The 24,508-nt window shown below is 39.7% G+C and overlaps 1 protein-coding gene across 2 annotated transcripts in view; it reads left to right on the forward strand.

The window, feature by feature from the left end:
• Positions 1-24,508, forward strand: part of NOP58 (NOP58 ribonucleoprotein) — a 32,050-nt gene that overhangs the window by 6,065 nt on the left and 1,477 nt on the right. For both annotated transcript variants that reach the window (XM_080671373.1, XM_080671374.1), the window contains 10 exons: positions 2,241-2,362; positions 5,508-5,644; positions 6,474-6,538; positions 7,882-8,016; positions 8,783-8,928; positions 12,868-12,994; positions 15,671-15,834; positions 16,816-16,950; positions 19,420-19,481; positions 21,635-21,768. In XM_080671373.1, coding sequence (XP_080527499.1) covers positions 2,241-2,362; positions 5,508-5,644; positions 6,474-6,538; positions 7,882-8,016; positions 8,783-8,928; positions 12,868-12,994; positions 15,671-15,834; positions 16,816-16,950; positions 19,420-19,481; positions 21,635-21,768 — 1,227 coding nt within the window. The remainder of the gene's footprint in view (positions 1-2,240; positions 2,363-5,507; positions 5,645-6,473; positions 6,539-7,881; positions 8,017-8,782; positions 8,929-12,867; positions 12,995-15,670; positions 15,835-16,815; positions 16,951-19,419; positions 19,482-21,634; positions 21,769-24,508) is intronic.

Here is a 24,508-nt window from a genome sequence, read left to right on the forward strand (position 1 = left end):
ATAACCTCTTTAATCTTTTTGGGACATTTCTGATCAATCCTTATTAAACTATTAAATGGATAGGTCCAACCTCTACCCAAACATGAAACAAGTTTTTACTATAGCTAATATATTGGTCACATAGAGTTTGTTAGATTTTGTATTCATCGCTCCAAAATCTTGAAACCTGTGAAGTAGGTAATAGCACTATTTTTAGATGATAAAACTGAAGCTTCAGAGGAAGCATATTTCCCTACCAGGTTTTTGATATTTCTTAAAATATTGTAAGATAGTGAAAATTCCATACGAGGTGAGAACCTTCTGACTCTCGGGTCCTCAAACTTTTTTTTTTTTAATATATTTTATTGATTTTTTACAGAGAGGAAGGGAGAGGGATAGAGAGGTAGAAACATCGATGAGAGAGAAACATTGATCAGCTGCCTCTTGCACACCTCCTACTGGGGATGTGCCTGCAACCAAGGTATGTGCCCTTGACCGGAATCGAACCTGGGACCCTTCAGTCCGCAGGCTGACGCTCTATCCACTGAGCCAAACCGGTTTTGCCCCGGTCCTCAAACTTTTTAAACAGGGGGCCAGTTCACTGTCCCTCAGACGGTTGGAGGGCCGGACTATAGTTTAAAAAAAAAACTATGAACAAATTCCTATGCGCACTGCGGGCCCAGGACGAGTCAGCTGCTAAGCAGGACAGGCAGCGGCACCGGCAGGCCGGATCAAGATCCTCTGCGGGCCGCAGTTTGAGGACACCTGATAAGTTCCATGAAGGCAGAGACTGTTGTTTGCTCTCAAATCCCTAGATTCTAGCACGTAAATATTTTGGAGTAAATGAATGAAAGTAGAAAGCTCTATCAGGAATCTGGTCATAGAAACCTCTACAATGCCTTTTCCCATCTGTTTTATCAGAAATTTTAACATTGCCTTATTACCAAGAATAGAGTTCTTGCTGAGAATTAAACTTCCCACTGCCTGTTACAAGAACCAAAATTCAGTGGTTGCAGATGTCAGACTATGCGTTAACACTCCATATTGTAAGAAAGCATCTGATGGGGTGTAATGTCAATTTATACTGGTCCCAGAAGTTCAAATATGACTTTTGCATGAAAAGGCTTATTTTTACTCTTGGTCAAATTTTTAAGATATAAGTCTTCAAAATAGTCACAGTAAAGTTTGGGCCAACCTACATTTGGATGAAGTGAGAACTACTAGGACATGCTGAACAATAGCCAGCAGAGAAGATAAGTAGAGGGAAGACTCAGCTTCCCCTTTCCCTGTCGCCATCTCTATATGTCATCTTTTTAAAGTACATATGAACAGTAATTAACGAACTTGTTTATAAAGGGGGATAAATGTAAATGTTAGAATAGAGAGCAGAGAGTTTTAAAGTATATGTCCCCTAACTTTTCCCCATTGATCCTTTCTAGTCTGCCCCCCCTAGAAGTTTTTAATTATGTAAGGAAAGAATACAACTCTTACTAAAAAGGTAAATTATTAAGGAGTCAATATTGTACAAAATGTGAAAGGTTAGATCCCAACAAAAATAGGTTGAATCTTCGCTTTTTAGAGTGTAGAGAGCTGTGTGGTAGCCAAATGTTTTTGTCTTCACCGTTCATATTCCCAGGTAACAAATGAAATTGATGTGTAATTCAAATGAATGGAGATGTTGTCAGGAAGAAAGAGCAAGTATCTAGATGACTAAATGCTTGGCCTTTGAAATTATGACAAACTTCCTTCCTGCCAGGCATACATTAAATTCAATTAAAACCCAGACAAATATCAAAAGAGGTGTTAGTTCCTGTGGGTTCAGAAGATGTAAGTGTAGGTCTGAGGAAGGTGAGAGTTATAAGAGTAACAGATTTAAAGCCTAACCGAAGTGAAAGCTGTCCCAAAATTGAACAGGCTGCCTTTGTAATAACGTTTCCATCGTTGGAGGTTTATAGGCCCATGACACCTTGGATTGGGAATTAGCAGAGGTTAGGCCCCACTTCGATATGCTTACATAGCAGCAGAACCTTCCGTTTAACTCCTGGTTCTAGAGTAGAAATGAGAGTGACAAGATCAGATGAGGTTATGAAATGTGTAACCTGTAAAACATGTTTTATCATTTCATTGTAGAAACCATGTTAAATTTAGCCCTTTTGAAAGGGAGTGTACATTTTTTATTTTTTAAATTTAAATAAGATCTTAAGCTCTTACAGTTAAAAATTTGAGCATTATTCTCTTTTGTTTTTATTTTTCCTGAAAAGCATTCACAGCTCTGATGGAGGGTAAAATCAACAAGCAACTAAAAAAAGTTCTGAAGAAAATAGTGAAAGAAGCCCATGAACCCCTGGCTGTAGCTGATGCTAAACTAGGAGGGGTCATAAAGGTAAAGTTACTCTTTTCTTTCATGCTTCTAATCAGAACTCAACATACAGCGGAGTGACTTCAAAGCTCGGCCTAGGCTACATCATTGATTTCGATATGATTATCAGAGCTAAGCATGTATGTTCATTGCAGGAAATTCGAATACACCAAAAAAAGATTTTTTTAAATTTAATAAATCTTTATTGTTCAGATTACTACAATTGTTTCTCCTTTTTCCCCCCATAGCTCCCCTCCACCCGGTTCCCACCCCACCCTCTGACCTTACCTCCCCCCACTGTCCTCATCCATAGGTGTACGATTTTTATCCAGTCTCTTCCTGCACCCCCATACCCTTTTCCCCCTGAGAATTATCAGTCCACTCCCTTTCTATGCCCCTGCTTCCATTACATTCACCAGTTTATTCTGTTCCTCAGATTTTTAGGTTCACTTGTTGATAGATATGTATTTGTTGTTTATAATTTTTATCTTTACTTTTTTCTTCTTCCTCTTAAAGAATACCTTTCAACGTTTCATATAATACTGGTCTGGTGGTGATGAATTCCTTTAGCTTTTTCTTATCTGTGAAGCTCTTTATCTGACCTTCCATTCTGAATGCTAACTTTGCTGGGTAGAGTAATCTTGGTTGTAGGTTCTTGCTATTCATCACTTTTTTTTTTTTAATATATTTTATTGATACTTTACAGAGAGGAAGGGAGAGGGATAGAGAACTAGAAACATCGATGAGAGAGAAACATCGATCAGCTGCCTCCTGCACACCTCCCACTGGGGATGTGCCCACAACCAAGGTACATGCCCTTAACCGGAATCGATCCCGGGACCCTTCAGTCCGCAGGCCGACGCTCTATCCACTGAGCCAAACCAATTTCGGCGCTATTCATCACTTTGAATATTTCTTTCCACTCCCGTCTGGCCTGCATAGTTTCTCAGCCCTTTGCCGCTCCTCTGATTCTCCGTGAGCTTTTCTCTTTCCTTCTAGTTGTAGAATTTCCACTCAGCCAGCCTTCCTGTGGTTCGGATGATGTCCGTTCTGTCTTTCAGTTGTAGTTTTGAAATTGTTGTGCAAGGCAGCAGTTTAGGTACTTACCTATAAAGATTTTTTTTAAAAATAGCTTTAATCCTGCCACCTAGAGATTGTCTGTTAACCATTTGTGTATATCCTGCCATATTTTGGTATAGGCACATTTTTCCCCCCAACGTTAATGGAGTCATGACATTTCTTTTTTAGTGTATGTGTTTGTTAGAAAACTTTAGTGGGGGCTAGAGTTGCTAGAGGTTAACCATAAAGTGAGAGTGGAAGGAAAGACCAGAAAAGTAGGCTCCCAAAAATAAGAAGCAGAAGCGTTTGAGAGCCAGTTGTGATAGTTTGATCTTTGGAGTTACTTTATGTTGTAGAGCTTTCAGGTAGGAAAGTTAGAGATTTGAGTGTTCTTAAAGCCAGCATCATGAATTTAAAGAGGTTTGTGTAAATAGATTATTTCTAATACTATCAGGTCATGAAGTTTTCTGTGATGGTGTCAGTCTCTACCTTCATTCTTAGTTTATTTTTTTCTGTTAAAACATTAACTTTTAGCTCTAGCTGGTTTTGGATAGAGCATTGGCCTGTGGACAGAAGGGTCCCAGGGTTGTTTCTAGTCAAGGGCACATGCCCGGGTTGCAGGCTCAACCCCCAGTAGGGGGTGTGCAGAAGGCAACCTATCATTAACTTTTAGCATAATAACTATATAAACAGACACGCAGAATGGCAAATTGCTTAATGGTGAGATTATGGGTATCTTTAATTTTTTCTTTTCAGTTTCTCCATTTAAAAAATTTACACTGAGCCGAAACCGGTTTGGCTCAGTGGATAGAGCGTCGGCCTGCGGACTGAAGAGTCCCGGGTTCGATTCCGGTCAGGGGCATGTACCTTGGTTGCGGGCACATCCCCAGTGGGAGGTGTGCAGGAGGCAGCTGATCGATGTTTCTCTCTCATCGATGTTTCTAGCTCTCTATCCCTCTCCCTTCCTCTGTAAAATATCAATAAAAAAATATATTTAAAAAAAAAATTTACACTGAATATTACTCATATGCATTCTAAATATTTGTTTCTTAAACATGATGCAATATATACAATTTTTGTATATTTGTATTTGATGAACTAGAACTGTAGATTTCTATGATGGATTTAGCAAATACACTCAGTATGACAAAATGAAGGTATGGAAAACAAAATTTATTATCCTGTTTGTAAGGGGTGTGTAAAACCTTAAACTGTATTATGAAGGTTTTTGTATGTGTGTATACATAAATATTAACATGTATATATTTGGAGATCAGACAAGTTCAGGGTGGTATGGCCCAAAATTCTGGTGTTGGTTAGCACATGTATATGTGTATTTGGCAGCACTTAAGGGATGCTAAAATTTATCTGTAGGAAAAGGGCTTAAGGCTCAAAATTTTGCTTTTTATTCACTTGTCCTAGAGCTCTATTGATTAAAATCTGTGTATATTACCTTTATAATTTTTTATTTTATTTTTAATTTTTTTCCCTTTTTAAAAAAATATTTTATTGATTTTTACAGACAGGAAGGGAGAGGGATAGAAAGTTAGAAACATCGATGAGAGAGAAACATAGATCAGCTGCCTCCTGCACACCCCCTACTGGGGATGTGCCCGCAACCAAGGTACATGCCCTTGTCTGGAATCAAACCCGGGACCCTTCAGTCCGCAGGCCAACGCTCTATCCACTGAGCAAAACCAGCTAGAGCTCCCTTTTTTTAAAAAATATATATATATTTCATTGATTTTTTTTTACAGAGAGGAAGGGAGAAGGATAGAGAGTTAGAAACATCGATGAGAGAGAAACATCGATCAGCTGCCTTCTGCACACCCCCTACTGGGGATGTGCCCGCAACCAAGGCACATTCCCTTGGCCGGAATCGAACCTGGGACCTTCAGTCCGCAGGCCGACGCTCTATCCACTGAGCCAAACCGGTTAGGGCTACCTTTATAATTTTTTAAATTACTTTTATAATTTTTAAAAGAAGATAAATAATGTAAGGTAGTAAAAGATTTCTCACACCAATAAAACACAGAACTAGGTTAAACTGTATTTAACTTTTTATAGCTTTTATGTCTTTATTTAATACAAATTTTTCTTGTTTTTATAGGAAAAGCTGAATCTGAGTTGCATCCATAGTCCTGTTGTTAATGAACTTATGAGAGGAATTCGTTCACAGATGGATGGATTGATACCTGGGGTAGAACCACGAGAAATGGCGGCTATGTGTCTTGGGTTGGCCCACAGGTGAGATTTAATGCAAAACAAAGTTGGCTTTTACTTAATAAACAATTATATAGTACTGTTCTAAGCACATTCTACGATTCTCATAACAATCAATAGTAGTACCCTCATTTTACGGATGAGGAAATTTGTGCACTGGTAGGGTCCCTAGCGGCTTCCCTCCCTTCTCCTGGCTGGCCCTGCCCCCTAGTCGAACTCCAAGTCGAGGGGACAATTTGCATACTACGCTTTTATTATATAGGATTATTCCTCCATAGCTTTCTGTTTTCAGGTGTTACAGTGCTGCAGTTTTTAAAATAAATTTTATTGATTTTTTTACAGAGAGGAAGGGAGAGGGATAGAGAGTTAGAAACATCAAAGAGAGAGAAACATCGATCAGCTACCTCCTGCACACCTCCTACTGGGGATGTCCCTGCAACCAAGGTCCATGCCCTTGACCGGAATCGAACCTGGGACCTTTCAGTCCGCAGGCCGACGCTCTATCCACTGAGCCAAAACCAGTTAGGGCACAGTGCTGCATTTTTTTCCCTTACCTGCTGGTATAAGACATTAATATGCTGTAAAAATAATCTGAATCAACATGACCTGTACTATACAGCATTATTCTAGTTGTCATTCATAAATGAATGTTACAGAACTATAGGTCATAGCAGGACAGGTGTATTTTCTTCTTAAATGTGTATTTTCTGGTCTTGCAACTGATTTTCCCATGTAGAAAAAGTAAAACTAAAACTAACTCTGAGGGAGGGATTTGGGTTTTACAAGTTTTTAAGGTGTTAAATAAATGCTTTTTATACATGCTATTTTAGTAATTTATCTTCCTTCTCCCCAGCTTGTCCCGGTATAGATTGAAATTTAGTGCTGATAAAGTGGACACAATGATTGTTCAGGCAATTTGTAAGTATAGTAAATGTGAGGTCTATTCTGTTCTGCATGGTTTGTTTTTTTCCTACTATTAAAACTATCTGTTGAGAAAGAGAATAACTAGAACTCTCTCTCTCTTTTTTTTTTTTTTTTTTAATACATTTTTATTGATTTCAGAGAGGGAGATAGAAACATCAATGCTGAGAGAGAATCATTGATTGGCTGCCTCCTGCATGCCCCACACTGGGGATGGAGCCCACAACCCAGGCATGTGCCCTTGACCGGAATCGAACCCGGGACCCTTGAGTCCGCAGGCTGACGCTCCATCCACTGAGCCAAACCAGCTAGGGCTAGAACTCTCTCTTTTAAATATTTTTTTTAATTGATTTGATTTTAGAGGGGAGAGGGGGGGGGGGAACATTGATCCGGCTGCTTCCCACATGTACCCCTGATCAGGGATTGAGGCCACAACCTGGACATGTGCTCTGACTGGGAATCGAACCAGTGACCTCTTGGTGCTGGGACCAACACTCAACTAAGTCCCACTGGCCAGGGCATAACTAAAACTCTTAATAAGAAATTGGAAAATGCAGTATAGAAAAAGGAAAAACTACCCATAATTTAGGCTAGTTGGAAATAATGTGAATGACATTATTAGTGTAAACCAGTTCATTTGCCTTCCATGAAAAATGCTAAAACTATATGGGAACCGTATTGTGCTGTTTTGCTTTTTCTACTTGGTTTTATAATAGGTCATTCCATAGTAAGTGATTTTTTTGAAATACCACTTTTAATTTTTCAATTTTAAAAAGTCCTTTAAACAGCAATTGCATTTCTGGATATATACCCAAAAGAATTTAAAGCAGGTACTCAAACAGATACTTATAAACCCCTGTTTATACAGCATTATTTACAATAGCCAAAAGATAGGAATAAACCATATGCCTGTTAACAGATGAATGGACAAACATAATGGTATATACACACCATGAAATAAGCATCCTTAAAAAGGAATGAAGTTCTAGTACATGCTACCTACAACAGAGATGAATTTTCAGAACATGCTAAATGAAATAAGCCACACACAAAAAGACTTGTGTGGTTTCTAGAATAGGCAAATACATAGAGACAGTAGAACATTACCAGGGCCTGGGGGAAGGTGAGGATGGAGAGTCCTTTAATAGGTACAGAGATTTAGTTTGGGATGATGAAAGAGTTCTCTAATAGTTGCACAACATTGTGAATGTACTTGATGCCACTGAAATGTACATTTTAAAATGGTTAAAGTGAGATCAATTTTATGTGTATTTACCACAATTTTAAAAACCCTCTTAAATTCCTGTTTTCTTTTGTTTTTTTATTTTAATCTGCTGCAGCCTTGTTGGATGATTTGGATAAAGAACTAAACAACTACATTATGCGGTGTAGAGAATGGTATGGCTGGCATTTCCCTGAATTAGGAAAAATAATTTCAGATAATTTGACATACTGCAAGTGTTTGCAGAAAGTTGGTGAGTTAACTTTATGCTTTAAGGCATTGAAAAACCTGAGTTACAATTTTTTTTTCTTAACAAGCTTCCCAGAATTTTTTACATAAAATTATGTTTTAGGTGTGTGGCCATATTAATACCTGTTAGATTTCAAAAACAAATTTAACTTTTATTTTGAAGGCCTGTGCAACAGAACATGGATCTCTAATTTTTCTTTAAATGGCTTCTTCTGGTGAATATGTCCCATAATGAATTTGCCATTAATAGGAGCAACTATAGACTGGGGAATATCCATATTTAATATTAAACACTATATTGCTATCTGTATTGTTAGTGTTATAGTCTATATCAATAATAGAGTAGTAATATTAGTAGAAATGCTGAATGTTAATAAATGAGTTACTTGGCTCATTATATTGCCATTTTCTTGTCCCAAGAATTTATGGCCGTAGCTTCTATATAACCTTAACTACCGATTGTCTGTCACAATATTAGTTCTTTTGAAGGAGATATTTTGGGCTTTGTGTTGGTGGTGGGTTTTTCGTTTTTTCCTATTTTTTTTTAATCTATTTGTTTGTTTCTTGAGGGAGGTGATGGGGAGAGGTTTTACTCTCTAAAATTAAACCTTTACATAAGGAAAATTACTAGGCCAAATTTGTTTGCTTTTTGTTTTTGTTTAAGCACCTTTTTCATTGTCTTATCTCCACCCTTTTTTTTGATTGATTGGTGGCTTTTGTATAATTTATTCAAAAGTGATTCTCCCTCTTCCTCTGCAAACATTCCATAGGTGATAGGAAGAATTATGCCTCAGCTCAACTTTCTGAATTACTGCCAGAGGAAGTTGAAGCAGAAGTGAAAGCAGCTGCAGAGATATCTATGGGAACAGAGGTTTCAGAAGAAGATATTTGCAACATTCTGCATCTCTGCACTCAGGTAAACTGTGCATATAGAGAAACTAGTTGTGGTGGTACCAGCACTGCAATAATAATTTTCTGATGGCAGTGATGATTTTTAACTTATTGTTCACCTGATAAATAAATATGAGGGTGTTCAGTCACTACCTCATCTGATGCCATCTTGATTTATATACTTAAAGGGGGAAATATATACTAAAATGAAATTAAGAGTGCTGTCCTGGCCAGTGTGGTTCACTTGGTTGGAGTGTTGTCCCATACACCAAAAGGTTGTGGGTTCAATTTCCAGCTGCAGTCTTGGATGTGTGCGGAGGGCAACCAATTGATGTTTGTCTCTCATGTGGGTGTTTCCTTCTCGCTTTCCCTTCCCTTCTCTCTAAAAATCAATGAACATGTCCCCAGGTGAGGAATTTTTTCTTCTTTTTTTTTTTTATAAATCTTTATTGTTCAGATTATTACAATTGCTCCTCTTTTTCCTCCCATAGCTCCCCTCCACCCAGTACCCACACCACCCTCTGCCCTTATCCCCCCCCCCTCCCCACTGTCCTCATCCATAGGTGTATGATTTTTGTCCAGTCTTTTCCCACATCCCCAACACCCCTTTCCCCCCAAGATTTGTCAGTCCACTCCCTTTCTATGCCCCTGCTTCCATTACATTCACCAGTTTATTCTGTTCATCGGATTTTTTATTCACTTGATTTTTAGATTCACTTGTTGATATGTATTTGTTGTTCATAATTTTTATCTTTACCTTTTTCTTCTTCCTCTTAAAGAATACCTTTCAGCATTTCATATAATACTGGTTTGGCGGTGATGAACTCCTTTAGCTTTTTCTTATCTGTGAAGCTCTTTATCTAACTTTCCATTCTGAATGATAGCTTTGCTGGGTAGAGTAATCTTGGTTGTAGGTTCTTGCTGTTCATCACTTTGAATATTTCTTGCCACTCCCGTCTGGCCTCCATAGTTTCTGTTGAGAAATCAGCTGACAGTCGTATGGGTGCTCCCTTGTAGATAACTGTTTTTCTCTTGCTGCTTTTTTTTTTTTTTTTTAATATATTTTATTGATATTTTACAGAGAGGAAGGGAGAGGGATAGAGAGCTAGAAACATCGATGAGAGAGAAACATGGATCAGCTGCCTCCAGCACACCTCCCACAGGGGATGTGCCCGCAACCAAGGTACATGCCCTTGACCGGAATCGAACCTGGGACCCCTCAGTCCGCAGGCCGACGCTCTATCCACTGAACCAGACTGGTTTCGGCTCTTGCTGCTTTTAATATTCTCTCTTTGTCTTTTGCTCTTGGCATTTTAATTATGATGTGTCTTGGTGTGGTCCTCTTTGGATTCCTCTTGTTTGGGGTTCTGTGCGCTTCCTGAACTTGTAAGTCTATTTCTTTCACTGGGTGGGGGAAGTTTTCGGTCATTATTTCTTCAAATAGGTTTTCAGTATCTTGCTGTCTCTCTTCTTCTGGCACCCCATAATTCTGATGTTGGTACGCTTGAAGTTGTCCCAGAGCTCCTTACACTATCTTCATATTTATGGATTCTTTTTTCTTTTCCGGTTGGGTGTTTTTTGCTTCTTTGTATTTCAAATCTTTGACTTGATTCTTGCGATCCTCTAGTCTGCTGTTGGATCTCTATATTATTTTTCATTTCAGTCAGTGTATGCTTAATTTCTAGTTGGTCCTTTTTCATATCCTCGAGGGTCTTGCTAAATTTATAGGCCTTTTCTTTTTCTTTTCTTTTTTTTTTTTTATATATTGTATTGATATTTTACAGAGAGGGAGAGGGATAGAGAGCTAGAAACCTCGATGAGAGAGAAACATCGATCAGCTGCCTCCTGCACACCTCCCACTGGGGATGTGCCCGCAACCAAAGTACATGCCCTTGACCGGAATCGAACCTGGGACCCTTCAGTCCGCAGGCAGATGCTCTATCCACTGAGCCAAACCGATTTTGGCTATCGGCCTTTTGTAGAAAATTATTGAAAAACCTTATAACTGTGGTTTTGAACTCTATATCCAGTAGTTTGCTTTCCTCCATTTCTTTCATTTGTGACCTGTTTCTTTGTCTCTGCATTTTGGATGCTTCCCTGAGTTGATAGCGTGGCTTTGTGTGCTAGGTGTCCTATAGGGCTCAGTGGCTCAGCCTCCCCAGTTACCTGAGGTGCACACTCTTGGTGCACCCCTTTGTGGGCTGTGTGCACAGCCTTGTTGTAGTTAAGCCTTGGTTGTTGTTGGTATCACTGGGAGGAATTGACCTCCAGGCCAATTGGCTGTGAGGATCAGCTGTGTCTATGCTGGGAGAACTTCTGTGGTGGAGACACCCTTATGAGACAAGACTTGCAAAAGCCTCTGTGCTCAGCTTGGATGGGGCGGAGTCTCAGGGGAGAGCAGACAGCCTTGGCTTCCCGTCAGCCCTGCCCTAAGAGGAACCCGGGTCTCAGTGTCTTCGGTAATCGCTGCAAGCACCTCTGAAAGAAAGCCGCCCTCGAGTTTTGCCCACTGCCAGATAGTCCAGTTTCTACCCGTATGAGTCTGGGTCCCCAGAGTCTTGCCCGGAACTGGAGTTCAGAGCAGTCAGGAGCTTTTGTCTCCCTCCCTCTTTAGAAAGCCAGCTGCGTTCTCAGTTGCCAGCCCTCTCCGCGCGTGCGTCTCTGTACCTCTGCCTTCTGCAGCTCTTCTGAATCTCAGTGTGCTTTTCTCTTTCCTTCTAGTTGTAGAATTTCCACTCAGCCAGCCTTCCTGTGGTTCTGGATGATGTCCATTTTGTCTTGTAGTTGTAGTTTTGAAATTGTTGTGCTTGGCAGCAGTTTAGGTGTTTACCTATGCCGCCATCTTGGTTTCTCCCGAGGATGTTTTTTGTTTAAAAGTACTAATTTATTTGCGTTTTTCCATTGTCAGAATAATTATTATAAATTATGAAGGCAGAGAAGGATAGCTTGAGTTATTTTAACTTTTATGTCTACAGCCTGTAGTGATTTTTTCCCCCCTTTCCTTTGGAAATAGCTGTACAAGAATCAGAGGGTGACACAAATATCTAGCCCTTGGAGGTTTTTAAAAATAACAGTAATATTGCCTAATACATTTTTTAAAAAAACATATTTCTTTATTGATTTCAGAGAGGAAGGGAGAAGGAGAGATAGAAACATCAATGATGAGAGAGAATCATGGATGAATCTGCAACCCAGGCATGTGTCTTTGGCCGGAATCGAACCTGGGACCCTTCAGTCCACAGGCCAGCGCTCTATCCACTGAGCCAAGCCGGCTAGGGCGCCTGATACTTTATTTACATATATATATATATATATATTTTACTATTACTGAATTTCAGAGATGAAGTGAGTGGGGAGAGTGAGAGAGAAACATCAATGATGAGAGAGAATCATTGATCGGCTTCCTCCTGCATGCCCTCTACTGGGAGTCGAGCTCACAATTTAGGCATTTGCACTTGTCCAGAATCAAATCTGGGACACTTCAATCCGCAGGCTGACACTCTATCCACTGATCCTAACCAGCTAGACTTGGCTAGCATTTTCAGTTTACTAGTATTAAGTTGTTTACATACATCTATTTATCTATATAAAATAGAGATATGCTAATTAACCGGGACACTGTAACGGGTTGACAGGACAGGAGGAGGTTGTGGGCGGGGCAGCAGGGGCCTCCACGCTCCTGCGCTGGGGAGGGCCTGATCAGCAGTGGTTGTGGCAGCTGCGGGGCCTGGGGAGTGAGGCAGGGCTGGACCGGCAACTCTAGGGTGGGCGGCGCCACATGATTTCGAATCACACGCTGGGCTCCTAGTTATGTAATAAAAATTGTCACGGCAGCCCTTTTATAGGAAACTGATGTATGCAATGATTAGTTCTATGATAGATATAAGACTGAGGTTTTAGACTTGTAAATTTTAAACTGTAGTCTTAATCATTTATGAGTTAATCATTTTGTTCCTTATACTAGGTGATTGAAATCTCAGAATATAGAACCCAGCTCTATGAATACCTGCAAAATCGAATGATGGCCATTGCACCCAATGTCACAGTCATGGTTGGAGAATTAGTTGGAGCACGGCTTATTGCTCATGCAGGTGATGATTGTAATGTAATTTGTAATATGGATATCAAGTTTTTCTAGCAAGGATTTTTTAAATACTTAAATTACAGTTATTAAAGAAATTTTAGATAATAGAGTTAGGTAATATGTGGGTGAAGGCTAAGGACCAGTGTTCAATGATGATTTTTACTTGTATGCCTGATTTCCTTTGGGATAATGAAGGCATCTTTAGTCACTACCTCTTCTGAGACACTTGTCCATTGTCAGAAGTTTGCTGTTAATTAGAATAATCAGATGAATACAGGAGGATGCAATAAGTTAACATTTTATAACAAAAAGTCATCAGCTGATGGTTACTAGGAGGGTTCGGTTACTAGGAGGGTTCGGAGGCTTGTTGAAAAAGATGAAGGAATTAAGAAGTACAAATTGGTAGTTACAAGATAGTCCCAAGGAAGTAAAAGTAGAGCATAGTGAAAATAGTCAATAATACTATTATAACTATATATGGTGCCAGGTTGGTACTTTAAATACCCATGAACATTTTGTAAAGTATATGATTGTCTAACCCAGTGGTCAGCAAACCGTGGCTCGCGAGCCACTGCAGCTCTGTTGACTAATGAGTTTGCCGACCACTGGTCTGACGACTTGTGTAAAGTATATGATTGTTGTACACCCAAAAGTAATACAAAATAACACTGAAGGTCAACTTTAATTGGAAAATAAAATTATCCGGCCACACTGGCTCAATTGGTTGAACATTCATAGTCCTGTGTAACGACGGGCTCCCAGTAAGATTCCCTGTCACGGTATATGCCTGGATATCAAGTTCAATCCCTGGTTGGGGCACATTCAGAAGGCAATCAATTGATGTTTCTCATTCTCCCTCCCTCCTCCTAAGCATGTTCTCAGGTATGGATTTAAAAAAGAAAGAAAATTTGAAAACTGATTGGATCAAAATTTGAGTAGTTCTGAAAAATCACAGCAGGTGATGATACTTAACAGTTGTGCACTACGATAGGGATACAGTCTGAGAAACTGGTCATTATTAGGCCATTTCAAAATTGTATGAATGTCATAGAGTGCACTTTCACAGACCTAGATGGTGTAGCCTCCTACGTTATATGGCCTGCTGCTGTCATGTATGTGGTCTATTGTTGAGGAAATGTCAGACTATATAAGCCTTGATCAAGAATGTGTTTCACAATTGAATATGCTGTTTTATATTTTAATGTATTTAAATAACATTTTAAATAAGGAACTTATAATAAAACTCAATACATGTACATGGTGTTATCATAAAGATGAGTGCTACAAAAACTATGTAAATGAATACTTGTAAATACAGTAAGGTATTGGTTCATTATTTTATATTACTGGAGATGTAATAATTCATCAAAGAAGACCTTAATGTGTCACCTACAGCAAACTGTTTAAACTAGAATGGATACTTCATTGGTTAAATATGTCATCAAATATCCCCAGTTGTAAGGATGGAATCATTTAGGATGGTTTTGTTGTCTGCATCCAAAATTTGATAGGTTTATCTAAATTCGTAGCAGATCTAACAAAGCAGCAACTTTTCATACCCAATTTGTGTACTTATAAGCATATCTCCATCCATATCTTAACTAGGGGTAAACAAAAGTGTTTGGAGTATATCACATGATTCTATAAGATGTCCTAATAAGATTCCATTTACTTTTTTTAAAAAATATATTTTATTGATTTTTTATAGAGAGGAAGGGAGAGGGATAGAGAGTTAGAAACATCGATGAGAGAGAAACATCGATCAGCTGCCTTCTGAACACCCCCTACTGGGGATGTGCCCGCAACCAAGGTACATGCCATTGACCGGAATCGAACCTGGGACCTTTCAGTCCGCAGGCAGATGCTCTATCCACTAAGCCAAACTGGTTAGGGCAGGTTCCATTTACTTTTATGGGCTTGTTGTTTTTTCATATCTGAAGTATATTTGATATCCAAAATCTCAAAAAATAGAGACTAGTTGAGGGTTGTCTCTAAATATATATGTTGATATTTATACTAGAGGTCCGGTGCACAAAATTTGTGCACTCTGGGGAGGGGGCGGTCCCTCAGCCCAGATTGCAAGAGGGTGCAGGCCAGGCCAGGGACCCCACCGGTGCACGAAAGAGGCTAGGGAGGGATGCGGGAGGTTGGCCAGCCAGGGAGGGACTGCGGGAGAACTCCAGGGTGTGTCTGGCCTGTCTCGCTCAGTCCTGATTGGCCAGACCGCAGCAGCAAGGTCACCTATCAGATGGAGTGTCTACCCCCTGGTGGTCAGTGCACGTCATAGTGTGCGGTAGTGTGGTATTAGCATATTACGCTTTGATTGGTTGAATGAACGATTGGACACTTAGCATATTAGGCTTTTATTATATAGGACCTTGTGGTATGCTAATTGGAATGCAAAATAATAAAACTATTTCTCAGGCAAATATGTAAAATTGAACAAGCTCAATCTTCAGTTTGTCACAGACATTCATCATATACTTTTGCTTGTGATGCTAATGGAAGAATCATAATTGCTGAGGCATCAGGATTTTTAATAAATTCTAGTCTTAGAAAATTTTTGTATTACATCAGATTTTTGTTCTGGTGGCTATAATAACCAGATTGTAGGTTCTGTGTTTAATGCATGGAACTTTGAAATAATTAAAAAGTGATTGTAGCTACTTCTTTTCTCTTGAAGGTTCTCTTTTGAATTTGGCCAAACATGCAGCTTCCACAGTTCAGATTCTTGGAGCAGAAAAGGCACTCTTCAGAGCTCTGAAGTCTAGACGGGATACCCCTAAGTATGGTCTCATTTATCATGCTTCACTCGTAGGCCAGACAAGTCCCAAACACAAAGGAAAAGTGAGTAGAGTTTTCCTGAGGTAGACTTTTCTCTCTTTTTTCCTCCAAGCAACTCATTTTTCCTCATACTGTATAGTATGCAATGAATCTTTCTATTCTCGTTAAATAGAGAATAGTGAATTCAAAGCACTCCGTATACTGAAAGAACAGGTTTAAAGAAAGTAATTGCGGTCCTGTTAAAGCCATCTTATTTCCTGTATCAGTATTTTCATAGAATTCACCCATTGGTAAGGGATACATCAAAAGTGTTCTTGTGGCAGGAAACCAGCTTAGCATCAATTTTGTAATTTTACTAATTATAAAAAAGAATAGCCCTGTGCAGTGATGTTGTGTCTATTTTGTAGGGCACATATTTTATTTATTTATTTTGGAAAAACGGCACTTTTTTTTTTTTAATATATTTTATTGATTTTTTACAGAGAGGAAGGGAGAGGGATAGAGAGTTAGAAACATCGATGAGAGAGAAACATCAATCAGCTGCCTCCTGCACACTCCCTACTGGGCATGTGCCTACAACCAAGGTACATGCCCTTGACTGGAATCGAACCTGGGACCCTTGAGTCCGCAGGCCGATACTCTTATCCAGTGAGCCAAACCGGTCAGGGCAAAGGCACATATTTTAAAAGAAACAAATTTTATAAAATTCAGAGCAAAGTGATAGGAGAAATAAAGAGTTTGTGAAAATAAAAATGGTAATTAGCCTGAAAAGGGGCTGTACTTTTTCTGATTGTCCTCCTCATTGAGTAGAAACTAAAGGAGGGCATTAGCAGAATAGTTTGAACTGGTTTAGACATAACTACTAAAGATCTTTTTATCCACCAAAATGATGGTGGTTGTACATAACCAGTTAGCCATTATATTGCAGCAAAGATTTAAATATAAGATAGGTGGCTTGAGTTGTATCATTCAGAATGCTTTTGTAATTCTTGCTTTAAAGAAAATTCTAGCATGAATGTTTCTAACTTCAAGTTCTCTATTTAGATTTCTCGAATGTTGGCAGCCAAAACTGTTCTGGCTATCCGGTATGATGCTTTTGGTGAAGATTCCAGTTCTGCGATGGGAGTTGAGAACAGAGCCAAATTAGAGGCCAGGTTGAGGGCCATTGAAGATAGAGGGGTAAGAAACACACCCTGCCCATTGCAGAAGTGTTACCTATTAAAAGTTAATCAACTTAGTTCACCTGCTAAACAGTTTTGTTTTTGTTAAAGTATTACATATGTCCCTTTTTTTCCCCATTGACCCCTATAAACAGTTTTGTTTTGTGATAGGTTTTAGTATGTCTCATATATTCTTTTCTTTTTCTTTTTTTTTTAAATAAATTTTTATTGTTCAGATTATTACAATTGTTCCTCTTTTTCCCCCACATAGCTCCCTTCCACCTGGTTCCCACTCCACCCTCTGCCCTTATTCCCCCCCCCACACACACACTGTCCTCATTCACAGGTGTACGATTTTTGTCCAGTCTCTTCCTGCACCCCCCACACCTCTTTACCCCGAGAATTGTCAGTCCACTCCCCTTCTATGCCCCTGATTCTATTATGTTCACCAGTTTATTCTGTTCATCAGATTTTTTATTCACTTGATTTTTAGATTTGTTGATAGATATGTATTTGTTGTCACTTTGTTGTTCATAATTTTTATCTTTACCTTTTTCTTCTTCCTCTTCTTAAAGAATACCCTTCAGCATTTCATGTAATACTGGTTTGGCAGTGATGAACTCCTTTAGCTTTTTCTTATCTGTGAAGCTCTTTATCTGCCCTTCAACTCTGAATGATAGCTTTGCTGGGTAGAGTAATCTTGGTTGTAGGTTCTTGCTATTCATCACTTTGAATATTTCTTGCCACTCCCTTCTGGCCTGCATAGTTTCTGTTGAGAAATCAGCTGACAATCGTATGGGTTCTCCCTTGTAGGCAACTAACTGTTTTTTTCTTGCTGCTTTTAATATTCTCTTTTTGTCTTTTGCTCTTGGCATTTTAATTATGATGTGTCTTGGTGTGGTCCTCTTTGGTTTGGTGTTCTGTGCACTTCCTGGACTTGTAAGTCTATTTCTTTCACCAAGTGGGGGAAGTTTTCGTCATTATTTCTTCAAATAGGTTTTTAGTATCTTGCTCTCTCTCTCTCTCTTCTTCTGGCACCTCCGTAATTCTCATGTTGGTACGTGTCAGGTTGTCCCAGAGTCTTCTTACACTATCTTCAACTTTTTGGATTCTTTTTCTTTTTGTTTTTCCGGTTGAGTGTTTTTTGCTTCTTTGTATTTCAAATCTTTGACTTGATACTTACGGTCCTCTAGTCTGCTGTTAGGTCTCTGTATAATATTTTTTATTTCAGTCAGTGTATGTTTAATTTTTAGTTGGTCCTTTTTCATATCCTCAAGGGTCTCGCTAAATTTATCGGCCTTTTCTAGAAAATTCTTTAAAAACCTTATAACTGTATCCAGTTGTTTGCTTTCCTCCATTTCTTTAATTTGTGATCTGTTTCTTTGTCTCCGCATTTTCGCTGCTTCCCTGAGTTGATAGCGTGGCTTTGTGTGGTAGGTGTCCTATAGGGCCCAGTGACTCAGCCTCCCCCAGTTACCTGAGGTGGACACTCTTGGTGCACCCCTTTGTGGGCTGTGTGCACGGTCTTGTAGTAGTTAAGCCTTGATTGTTGTTGGTATCACTGGGAGGAATTGACCTCCAGGCCAATTGGCTGTGAGGATCAGCTGTGTCTACACTGGGAGAACTGTGCTGGAGACACCCTTATGAGACAAGACTTGCAAAAGCCTCAGTGCTCAGCTTGGATGGGGCGGAGTCTCAGGGCGGAGCAGACAGCCTTGGCTTCCCGTCAGCCCTGCCCTATGAGGCCCCTGGGTCACAGTGTCCCTCGGTAATCGCTGCAAGCATCTCTGAGAGAAAGCCGCCCTCAAGTTTTGCCCGCTGTCAGTCAGTCCCGTTTCTCCCTGAATGAGTCTGAATTCCCAGAAACTCGCCCAGAACTGGAGTTCAGCATAGTCAGGAGCTTCCGTCTCCCTTCCTCTTTATAAAGCCAGCCGCACACTCAGCTGCTCGTGCACACAGCAGTCAGTCCTCTGCGTGTGCGTGCCTCCGGACCTCTGCCTTCTGCATCTCCCCTGAGTTTCAGTGTGCTTTCTCTTTTCCTGACAGTCCAGATTCCTCCCGAATAAGTCTGGGTTCCCAGAGTCTCGCCCGGGACTGGAGTTCAGCGCATTCGGGAGGTTCCGTCTCCCTCCCGCTGTAGAAAGCCAGCCGTGCACTCAGCCGCCCATTCCCTCCCTGCGCGTCTCCGTACCTCAGCCTTTTGCAGCTCCTCTGAGTCTCAATGGGCTTTCCTCTTTCCTTCTAGTTGTAGAATTTCCACTCAGCCAGCTTTCCTGTGGTTCTGGATGATGTCTGTTTTGTCTTTTAGTTGTAGTTTTGAAATTGTTGTGCTTGGCAGCAGTTTAGGTGTTTATGCCGCCATCTTGGTTTCCATGTCTCATTCTTTTGTGTCTACTGTTGACAATTTCCCTTACATTTAATAAGAATTGATGTATTAGAGTATATACTATTAAGATTTTATCTTAAAAAATAATTTTTCGTTTCTTAGATAAGGAAAATAAGCGGGACAGGAAAGGCATTAGCAAAAGCAGAAAAATACGAGCATAAAAGGTGAGTACATGTGGGGGAGATGGATGGACAGTTCCTACTTATTTAAATGTTAATTGTTGACAGCAGTTTTTTTTATTATTATAAACTGAAGCACCTCAATGCCACCCCCCCCTTTTTTGCCATTTATAGTTTTTCATATTTAGTCCTGTTTTTTAATCAAATTTATTTGTTGTAATAAGTACATATTGTATATTTGTTTTGGCTTTTTAAAATATTTACCCTACTCATTTCCAAATATTGATAGTAAATATTTGGCATTCATAGTTCCTGTATACTATACAATTTATCAAAAAGAAAATTCAGAGTTAATCAACATCTATATTTTAAAAAAGAGAGAAAAGAAAAGTTTTAAAATGGCTAAGACACATGATAAAGTATTCAGACCTAACCGTAAAATTTATAAAAGATGTGTGTGGGGAGAGGTGTTCTGGTTATTATTTGAGGTGATGCTTAATATTGATGAGGTTGTGATGATGGAAGTAGCATGCAGGACAGCTTTTCTGGGAAGCAGTTAGTATGCATCAAGAGCCTTAAAAATGTTTCTAGTCATTAACTCATAAATTCTACTTTTAGGAATCTTATAATTCTTTTTTTTTTTTTTTTTTAATTTTTTTTTTTAAATATATTTTATTGATATTTCACAGAGAGGAAGGGAGAGGGATAGAGAGCTAGAAACATCGATGAGAGAGAAACATCGATCAGCTGCCTCCTGCACAGCTCCCACTGGGGATGTGCCCGCAACCAAGGTACATGCCCTTGACCGGAATCGAACCCGGGACCTTTCAGTCCGCAGGCCGACGCTCTATCCACTGAGCCAAACCGGTTTCGGCGGAATCTTGTAATTCTTTAAGAATTTTAATTAATAAGAAGTGGGTGGGGAAAGCAATATATAGTATATCACTGTTATAAGTATGTATATATTTAAATATACACATTCAGAAAAATCGTTTTCCTTTATTCTGGAAAGAAACCTTATGTATATTCAGTATGGACATTAATGTTTTCTCTTTTTTTTAAATAAGTTTTTATTTCATTTAGAGAAAAAGGAAGGAAGAGGGATAGAGAGATAGAAACATCAATGAGAGAAACATCCTACACACCCCCTACTGGGGATCAAGCCTGCAATCTGGGCATGTGCCCTGACTGGGAATAGAACTGATGACCTCTTTGTTCATAGGGCACTACTCAACCACTGAGCCACACTGGCTGGGCATTAATGTTTTCTTTTATAGTATATAAAGTTTCCAAATTTCTCAGTTGACAAATATGGATCTTTGTTTTTAAATTATGTTTTTAATTTTAACCTCTAAAAGTCATTAGCCTGCAAGTCAACTTAAGAAACAGACAATTCTTTAGCTTGTTTTGTATAAATTTTTAATTTTCTATGCTATAACTTTAATCACATGCACTTAAAACACTAATTATGAGATTTACGTCACATTTTTGGCACTCCTTCCATTTTTTTTCTTTCTGCTACGTTAGAACCAAAGTAGTCGTTGGGTTTTAAGGACTTACGCATAGATATCCATCCCTCCTGTTCCTCTACCTCTTGGGTTCTTGAGATGAGCCTTCTGTATTAAACTTGATTGAAATCATTTGGTTTGGTTTTCATTGAATTACTTTATATTGTAAAGAGATCTTTTTCCCCCATGCTAATTGAAATTTATCTATTTGTTAGTTGATCCTCACCGGAGGATATTTTTTTTATTGATTTTTAGAGAAAGTGGAAGGGAGGTGATAGAAAGGGAGAGAGAGACATGGATATGAGAGAGAATGCCTCTTGTATGCACCCCGACTGGGGCCAGGGATCGAACCTGCAACCCAGGTACATGCATGCCCTTCATGGAATCAAACCCATGATGCTCTAACTGCCTCACCAGCCAGGGCTAAATATTTTTCTACACTGTAGTCACTTGATTCAGAATTCATTTAGCTCACCACTTCTCTTGGAGTGTGATTAACCTACCTGGAAAATATTAAAACACTCTTTACCTTTTTGGAAACTTAGTTTTCATAAACTGCCCCCAAGCCACTAAACTGAAACAGCATTTTATGCTTACGTGTTATCTAATAGCATTTCTTTTAAACTTCTCTAGGATTATTTTAGTTACAGATATTTGTAGAGATTTTCTTAAACTCCTTGACTCTTTCAGTGAAGTGAAGACTTATGATCCTTCTGGTGACTCCACACTGCCTACCTGTTCTAAAAAACGCAAGATAGAACAGGTAGATCAAGAGGATGAAATAATTGAAAAGAAGGCAAAAAAAGCTAAGGTTAAAATTAAAGGTTAGTTTGAATTTTTTAAATGTCATTTATACTCTTATTCCTTAATTACAGACTTCATAAGTCTTGGTAAAATTTGTGCCATTGAACCTTATTGTGAAATCATCCGTATTGAAAGTTAGTGTTATTTTAATAAGCCATCGTGTTCTCTGAGAATAGTTAGGACATTGTTAAATTTATCAGATTTCATAGGGGTTCATTTCTATGAACATGTGGAATTGTATATTACACTAAGTATATCAAACCAAAACTTTGGTTTCTACCACATGAACTATTTTGAGAGAATCGGCTTAAAATGGAAAAAAAAACAACATGCTGTTTCTAAATGGGTTATTTAGATCTTTTTGTTATATGGTTAAGTATAGGATTGAGCCAGCAGAGGTGTTTTTCATGGTTTCTCTTAATTTGAATGGACTAGAGTGCTAGTATACTATTAGCCTACCATCATAGTAATGCTATTTAAAAGGGGCTCTCTGGCCCTGGCTGGCGTAGCTCAGTGGTTAGAATTTTAGCATGATCACCGAAGGATTGGGTTGAGGGTTTGCTCCCGGTCGGGACCAGTGTAGGAGGCAACCAGTTGATGTGTCTCTCTAACATAGATGTTACTCTCTCTGCGCCCCCCTCCTCAGCCTTTTTTTTTTTCCTCTCTGAAAAGCAGTGGGAAAAAAATACTCTCAGGTGAGGATTAACTAAAAAAATAAAAGGTGTTCTCTAGCTAGGCTGGTGTGTTTCTGCGGTTGAGCATTCACCTATAAACCATGAGGTCATGGTTCGGTTCCTGGTCAGGGCACATGCCAGAGTTGCAGGCTCGATCTCCAGTAGTAGGCATGCAGGAGGCAGCTGATCAATGATTCTCATCATTGATGTTTCTATCTACCTTCCTCTCTGAAATTAATATATATATATATATATATATGTAAATATTTTTTTTATTTCAGAGAGGAAGGGAGAGGTAGAAACATCAGTGATAAGAGAGAATCATTGATCGGCTGCCTCCTGCATGCCCCCTTCCGGGGGTTGGAGGGGTGGAGCCCGCAACCCAGGCATGTGCCCTTGGCCGTAATTGAACCTGGGACCCTTTAGTCCGCAGGCCGGCACTCTATCCACTGAGCCAAATCGGCTAGGACTAAAAATAAATTTTTAAAAATAATAGTCCTGGCCGAGTAGCTCAGTTGATTAGAGCATCATCCCCATACACCAAGATTGTGGGTTCAATCCCCTGTCAGGGCACATACAGGAATCAACCAATGATCTCCCTCTCCCTCTCCCTCTCCCCCTCCCCCTCCCCCTCCCCTCTCCCTCCCCCTCCCCTCCCCCTCACCCTTCCTCCATCCCTCCATCCCTCCCTTCCTTCCTTCCTCTTTCTCTCTGAAGTAAATGTTTAAAATAAATAAATGAAAAATATTTAAAAATAAATAAAAATAACAGGTGCTCCCCAGCCTGGCTGCTGTGGCTCAGTGGTTGAGCCATAGACCCATGAACCAGGAGGTCGTGGTTTGATTCCCAGTCAGGGCACATGCCTGGGTTGTGGGCTTGATCCCCAGTAGGGGGCGTGCAAAATGCAGCTGATCGATGATTCTCTCTCCCTCTCTCTGAAATCAAAAGGAAAGGGGGGTGGGGCATGGCTGGCGTGACTCAGTGGTTGAGTGTTGGCCTGTGAACCAGGAGGTCACTGGTTTGATTTCAGGTCAGGGCACATTCCTGGGTTGCAGGGTCAATCCGCAATGGGGGGGCGTGTGGGAGGCAGCCGATCAATGTTTCTCTCTTATTGGTGTTTCTCTCTCTCTCTCTCTCTCTCTCTCTCTCTCTCTCTTCCTCTCTGAAATCACTAAAAATATTAAAAAGAAAAGGAAAAAAAAGGTTCTCTCCAGTATACTAGGCTGTCTTACAAAGTTGAAAGGTAACTATCCCTTTTTATTAGCTGGACCTATATTGAGTGCCTACCACATAGTCTAGCAAGACAGGCATTAAAGCAATGACTGATTTAATTTTTGGTTTCTAAATAGCTCACTGGTCAAAAGTATACCGTGAACAAATGTGGGCTCCTGCCCTAGATGAAGAAAACATTATTTAACTCATATGCTTCTGTTTTTTTATAGAACAATAAGGAGATGTCTCAGTTTATTAGTAGCTTTTGAAAGCACCAGACTCCAGATATGTATCTTCACTTATATACCCAATAAGCTTTTCAAACTTAACATTTATGGATCCTTGCCACTTCCACTCTGTTGCTTATCCTTGAATTATGTTCTCTTATAACCCACTGTGTTCTTGCAGCAGATCTTCTTGATTCTACTTTGAAAATATATCCAGAATCTCACCATCTATCATACCTGCCACTTAATGTAACAGCCACACTGGCTCTTGTTATTCATTGAACCTGCCATCCACCCCTTTCTTCCAAAATAAGCTTAGCATTTATTCTACCAGGAATATTTCCCTCAAGATTCATTTGGGGGGGGTGGGGGGTGTTTGTTTTTGTTAATCCTCACCCAAGTATTTTTTCCCCATTGATTTTTTTAGAGAGGGTGGGGGCAGAGAGAGAGAGACACCCATCAATTGGTTGCATCTCAGAAGACCCCTACTGGGTCTGGGGATCCGATCTGCAACCCAGGCATGTACCCTTGACTGGAAATCAACCCGAGACTCTTGGGTACACAGGCTGACACTCTAACCACTGGGCAACACCAACCAGGGCAAGATTCATGCATTATACATTCCCTTACTTTTAGGTGTTTTCCCA

The sequence above is a fragment of the Plecotus auritus genome (genome assembly GCF_963455305.1).
Source record: "Plecotus auritus genome assembly, chromosome: 5".
Classification (NCBI taxonomy): domain Eukaryota; kingdom Metazoa; phylum Chordata; class Mammalia; order Chiroptera; family Vespertilionidae; genus Plecotus; species Plecotus auritus.